Source organism: Acanthopagrus latus, chromosome 12 (assembly GCF_904848185.1).
Source record: "Acanthopagrus latus isolate v.2019 chromosome 12, fAcaLat1.1, whole genome shotgun sequence".
NCBI lineage: Eukaryota > Metazoa > Chordata > Actinopteri > Spariformes > Sparidae > Acanthopagrus > Acanthopagrus latus.
The window spans coordinates 10,506,941-10,513,258 of record NC_051050.1 but is presented as its reverse complement, the minus strand read 5'-3'; the positions used below and the strand labels follow the sequence as shown (position 1 = coordinate 10,513,258).

Below are 6,318 nucleotides of genomic sequence, written 5' to 3'. Positions count from 1 at the left end.
TAGAGGATAAAAGATGTAACTACTCTAATGTAATGTTTAATACCTTTGCAATTGCAAAACATACAATAATACTTTCGCACAAAATGACGAGACACAATCTCCTTTTTTTTTAATTCATTATGGCATTTATTGAGCAAATGCTGCTGGGAAATCGTTCATGATGAGTAAAGTCATGGGATTGCAAACAGTAGCACCTCATTTATTTCTGTATTTAAATTCAAGTCCATCCTATGCATACAAGAATGCACAAATCTGCACATTTACAGTGTTTTTGTTTGTTTTTGTTGTTTTTTTTTTCAGTTGCACTCAGGTAAACATAACAGACACTGATAAAAAGCATGTTTAAGGCTAAGAGTTTCTTCACGTTTTCGTTAAGCTTGAACTGCTTCAGTTACTGGATGTATATGGTCATGTGTTTATCATATCGCTGCCTTTCTCTTTCTTCGCTGCATGTTGTGTATTTGTCATCAGTTTTTCTTTTTGGCTCAGTAGGTATCTTCATGTGTCGAGTAAGGCTTCTTCAGTGTGGAGGACCGCTCTCCGCCCGCCCAGTCCCCCCTCCTTTTTACTTAAACTCAAAACTTTTAACAACAATCACTCTCACTCTCCCACACGCATCAAATCTAGACCCTCTACATATTTACTCTTTTTACATCGTATTTCTACCATACATACGGATAAGAGAGGATGTACTCCCCTCTCCTGAGCTAGCATGCAGAGACCCTCCCCCCCCACGCCCTCCCTCCCCGTGAGCTCACCCTTGAACTGCAGAAAAGAAAGAAAAAAGAGGATAAAACGTCTCAGTCACTCGCTCCTGACCGCGTCTGCAGCGAAGCCCCATGAAAGCTGTCACTCAACATGCATCTTTTTGAGATTCATAGCATTTAAGTTTTGGCTTCTCTCTATGATTTGTTTCGTATGTTTGAGAGTGGTTATTTTTATTACATCGCTCTAGCTGTATGATTTTTGTTATGTTAGTTCAGGATTGATTGCTTGTCTTCGCGTCCTCTCCTCGGGCCCCGCTCCTCCTCCCTCTGGATCAGGCGTGTGGAGTCAGTTGCCCTCGGTCACCTCCTTGATGGACTGGGTGGAGTGCTTCTCCGTCTTCTTGGTGGCGACCATCTTCTCGACCTCCTCCACCTCCTTCACCGTCTCGGTCACGGTGACTGACTTGGTGACATGCTTGGAGCCGTCCTCTCCGGTTGTGATCGTCTCCACGGTTTTGGTGATGACCACCTTCTGGCTGCCATCTTCCTTGACGGGGCTCTCGTCCACGCCGTTGGCGATCACGTCGGCTTCTTTCTCCTCGTCCTTCTTCTCTTTCTCCTCTGGACTCTTGTCCAAGTCGCCGTTCATGGCCACATCTTTCTTTTCTACCTTCTTGTCGTCTGCCGGCTCAGTCTTCTTCTCTGATTTCTCCTCAGCAGCCTTAGGAGCCTCAGGCTTGGCAGTCTCTCTCTTTGGAGATTCAGCTTTGGGGGATTCAGCTTTTGGGGACTGAGGTTTTGGAGATTCTGACTTAGGGGACTCAGCTTTTGGGGAGCTGGGTTTGGGGGATCCAGCCTTTGGCGAGCCTTCTTTGGGGGACTCGGACTTGGGAGATGCTGGCTTGGGAGATTCAGATTTAGGGGACTGAGGTTTGGGTGATTCGGACTTGGGGGATCCAGGCTTTGGGGACTCGGGTTTTGGGGAATCAGGTTTTGATACTTCTGTTTTGGCAGCCTCTTCCTTCTTGGGCTCAGGCTTGGCAGCTTCTGTTTTCGGAGCTTCTGTCTTGGCAATGTCCTCCTCTGATTTGTCGTCCGCTTTCTCCTCCTTCACCTTCTTCTCGTCTTTTTCACTATCGTCCTTTTTGCCTTTGTCTGCGTCCTCTATCTCATCTTTCTCATCTTTCTCATCTCCACTTTTGGATGCTTTGTCACTGCCGGCGTCTTCATCCTGATCGCCACCCTCTTCGGCAGCAGCTTCCTCCTCTCCTCCGCTGCCCTCTTTGTCTCCGGCCTTCTCTTTGTCAGGGGAGGCTTTGGACTCGGGAGCTTTGGAGCACAATACCGTCTCCTCAACTTCCTCCTCCTCCTCTGCTCCCTCTTCTCCTTCCCCCTCATCACCTCCCTCTGCGTCATCCCCTCCCTCACCTTCTTCTTCTTTCTCTGCCTCCTCACCGCCTTCTCCCTCCCCCTCGCCTTCCTCATCGCCACCCTTTCCATCCTCTTCCTCCTCCTCCTCCTCCTCCCCCTCTTTAGCGGGTGCGCTGGCACTAACTTTGGCTTCTGTGGCAGCTACGACTTCCTCCTCCTCCGCCTCGCCCTCGCCCTCTCCCTCCTCAGCCTCACCCTCTTCTTCTCCTCCCTCTCCTGCCTCTTCCGCCTCCCCTTCCTCCTCCTCTGCCTCCTCCCCTCCGTCTCCGAGCGTGGCGGACAGCTCTTGTGCAATCTCTGCCAGGGCCTCGTCAATGTCAGACTTGTCATCCTCGACCCTCGTCTCCTCGATGATCTCCTCCACGAACTTGTGCTGCACCTTCAGCTTGGTAGCTTCTGATTTGGGCTTCGAAATTTTGGTGGTGGTGACCGCCTGGCGGTACGGGAAGGTGCTAAAGTGGGTTTCCTCGCCCTCGAGGAGTTTCCTGGGGACACCAAATGTGAACATCGTTAGTTTCAAGACAGAGAAAAGTAGAAACTGTGTGAAAAATGTGAATCCTTATCCTGTCTTGGGTACCTGTATGCAGCAATCTCGATGTCCAAGGCCATCTTGACATTGAGCAAGTCCTGGTACTCGCGCAGGTGACGAGCCATCTCCCATTTCGTGCTCTTGAGCTCATTATCCAGCTGGTGAATGGTCTCCTGAGGGGCGGGGGGACACAGCACACACAACAAAAGATCGATTAAGTGTCGCAAAACTGTGCAAGGCAAAGCTTCAAAGCATCAGCGTCCAAAGATTTTGCAAACTTTTGAAAAACTAGCAGAGTTTATAAAGTCTGTTGCGCAGCGAAGGCTGTCGCTCTAATATATTCTGACGCATTCTGGTTTTCTTGAATGCCTCTGTTTTGTCAAGGGCAGCCTCCACAATTGTCAATATGCTCGCCCACCCCCACCCCCACCACCCCTAAATCTCAGTGGTGTGATGCAAGGACAGAGCCAATGAAGGCATCGACCCCGTGCCTCTGACTCAGCATCACAAAGACAGAGAGAGGGAGGGAGGGAGAGAGAGAGAGGAGAAAAAAAAGGAGACTGCTGCAGTGTCTCCCTTTAACCATTTCCTGACAACTGGAAATCTCTCAAGAAACTCTGCCCTGAGCTCTTTGTAAGCGCAGAGATGAGCTCATCGTTCAGTCGTTACGCAGCAGAAAATGTCTTGACACAGACTCTCAACCGTGACACGGACACGACAGTCTGACCCTCGTCACTGTCGTTAATTAAGTTTGCTGTTTTTCAGTCCCTCAAATAAAAACTACGTCATCAAGACATTAAAAAATATATATATTAAATATCAAGCGCATTAAATTAACTCCGTCATCGTGATAGTAAGTTGTAAACACACATAGATGTCAGTTCAGTCACAAAACATTAACTAAGTGACCGGTCTAACAGTAAACAGTCTATCCGCATCTCTTTACGCACGGCCCCGCTGCTGCGTGTCTTACCTGCAGGCTGGCCAGGTCGCTGTTGTGGCGGTCCTCGATGTCATTCAGCTGCCTCTCCAGAGAGTCTCTTGTCCCGCGGATGGACTCCAGCTCCACCGTCTTGGACTGCAGCTGGCGGCGGTAGTCGGCGATCTCGTCCCGGGCGGACTTTATGGCGTCCTTGTTCTGCTCGGCTGCCTCGGTGAGCTTGGCGTAGCGGCACATGAACCAGCCCTCCACCTGCTGCAGGTTCTGGTTGGAGTGTCCCTCCAGCTCGCAGCGGATCTCCCGCAGCGCCTCGGTGATGTTCGCCTTCTGGAGGTCTTTCCTCTCCACCGTCACCTGAGACGCCTGGATCTGAGCGATGAGCTCGCTCACCTCTTCCTCGTGGTTATTGCGGATGAAGGCGATCTCGTCCTGCAGCGACTGAACTTTCTTCTCCAACTCGGACTTCATCAACTCCGAGTCGCTGCCGTCCTTCTTCAGGACGCGGATGATCGCCTCTGTCTCCTCCCGGATGCGCGCCTCTTCGTCGAAGCGGTCCCTGAGCCGCTGGATGTCCTCCTCGATGTGGTCGGTGTCGAGCTGGATCTGCGCCTTGTCGTGGTTGATCTGCTCCAGCATGGAGCGAAGCTCCTGCAGCTCCTGGTCGTACAGGTCTCCCAGCTGGGAGCGGGACACCTGCTTCTGCCGCAGTGCCTGGATCTCCGCCTCGATCTGCTTGTTCTGCTGCTCCAGGTAGTGCACCTTGTCAATGTAAACAACAAACCGGTCGTTGAGCCCTTGGAGTTGCTCTTTCTCGTTCGATCGCTTGTAGTCTCCGTTCAGGATGGAGGTTTGGGTGTAATCAACGCTGTCGGCGGAGCTGAGCACCGTTGAGCTGTAAGCTCGGGACACCGGCATGTTCACGCTCCTCTTGTAAGAGGTGGTCATGGTGGAGCCGGGACTGGCCCGGGACCAGGACTGGGAGCGAAAGCCGCTGGAGGGGGTGCCGCTGGAGCGGCTGTAGCCGTAGCCGGTCGTCCTAGTGTCCATACTTCTCCGGAAGGGGCTCCCTATAGTGTCCACCGGGTAACTCATCCGGTCAGACTACCGTAGGGGATGTGCGCAGGAATGAAAGGGGGACGGTGCAGGAGGTGGAGGCGTGTATGTGGGTGTATATGTGTTATGTGTGTGTGTGTGTGTGCAGGTGAGGGGTGTATGGCTCTCACAGCGGCTGATCTCTTCTCCGCCCGCTCCTTTTATACTCGATGTGAGGCCGTGCCGCTCACGAGCACTTCTATTTCGTCCATTGATGGAGGAGGAGGGGAGGGAGCATCGCTGCCAGGCCGCCTGCCAGTGGTCCCGGGCCCCGTCCGGTGATGACCACGTGGGCTGGAGGCGCTGGATGGAGGTCCGATTTAATAAACAGATCTGAGATCAGATAGATAGATAGATAGATAGATAGATAGATAGATAGATAGATAGATAGATAGATAGATAGATAGATAGATAGATAGATAGATAGATAGATGTTAACTTGTCTGTCTGTATGTGTCCCGTCACTTCAGCACCACGGACAGCGACAGGTAAAATAAGTTGTCAGTTGTTTGCTGCTCTGAAAAACTATGAATGATACTATGATTCACTGAGGATTAGAAGACTTTGTCATCACTTACAAAGAGGGAGCTTATATCATATGAATAACAGCCATATGCACATGGAAACCTCCTCATTTGTGCCTTAACATGCAAAGTTCAATAAAAACAAGAAAACAAAAGTGGGACAATTCCATGTATTCATACTTGCTAATAAATTAGGATACATTATTATAAAGAAAAGAAAAAAACATTTTAATAAAAACATCTATAAAAAAAAAAGAAAAGAAAAATATTTTATTGTGCATCTGCATTTATAATTCTCACAGTTTTCCTCAAAGGGGCAATTTGTGGTTTTGGAGACGAAATTCAAGCTCAATTCAAGCTTTGAATATTTGCAATATTATCAAAGGTAAAAACACAAACTCAGAAATATTCATTTTTCTGTGACTGAATGAACAAGCTGTTCTCGGAGGAGAAAAAGGTCCCCAGAACAGTTTGAAGGTGGCAGGGTCCGCCAAATATTAGCAAGGTGAAATGAAGTGGTGTTGTCCTTCAAGGTCAGTTTGTTTATTCATTTCATTCAGTCATGAAAACAAAGAGAGTTTATTTATCTAGTTTGTTAAGATGTTGATTTAAAAAAATGAAGATCTTTTTTTAATGCTGCACTTAGGCAGGCACCAATAACGTAAATAATAATAATAATAATAATAATAATAATAATAATAATAATAATAATTAGTATGCAGGTCATTTAAAAATGTTACATTAAAATGTGTTTCTGTGTAATAAAACTCAGATCCAGTCACTGATTCACATTGTTTTCCATTTATGTGTAGAAATTGATTAGACTTTGATCATGTGTATCTTCAGTGAAATATATATAATCTATGTGAAGGTCAAGTGATGAAACACTATGAAAATGTCAAGATTTAGTAGATGATCGTTCCTGACATGAGCCAGACGTGTAATTTGTTCCGTCTACATGTGGCTGCTGTAAAACTGGGCCTTTTTCTAATCTCTCTACTGGGGGGGAGCTCATGTTCTGAATGTACACTCCTGCGCACTGTATCCTAACGTCTGTGCGCACGTCTCCACCACTGTCTGTCGGATCCTCACTAT

General features: G+C 48.3%; 1 protein-coding gene across 1 annotated transcript; it reads right to left on the bottom strand.

Moving 5' to 3' along the window:
• Positions 1-751: 751 nt before the first annotated feature.
• Positions 752-4,985, bottom strand: nefma (neurofilament, medium polypeptide a). Its single transcript, XM_037117776.1, has 3 exons — positions 3,641-4,985; positions 2,716-2,840; positions 752-2,623 (listed from the first exon to the last, which is right to left on the bottom strand). The coding sequence occupies exons 1-3, from the start codon at positions 4,697-4,699 to the stop codon at positions 1,054-1,056; spliced, it is 2,754 nt and encodes a 917-aa protein (XP_036973671.1). The 5' UTR covers positions 4,700-4,985; the 3' UTR covers positions 752-1,053.
• Positions 4,986-6,318: the final 1,333 nt, after the last annotated feature.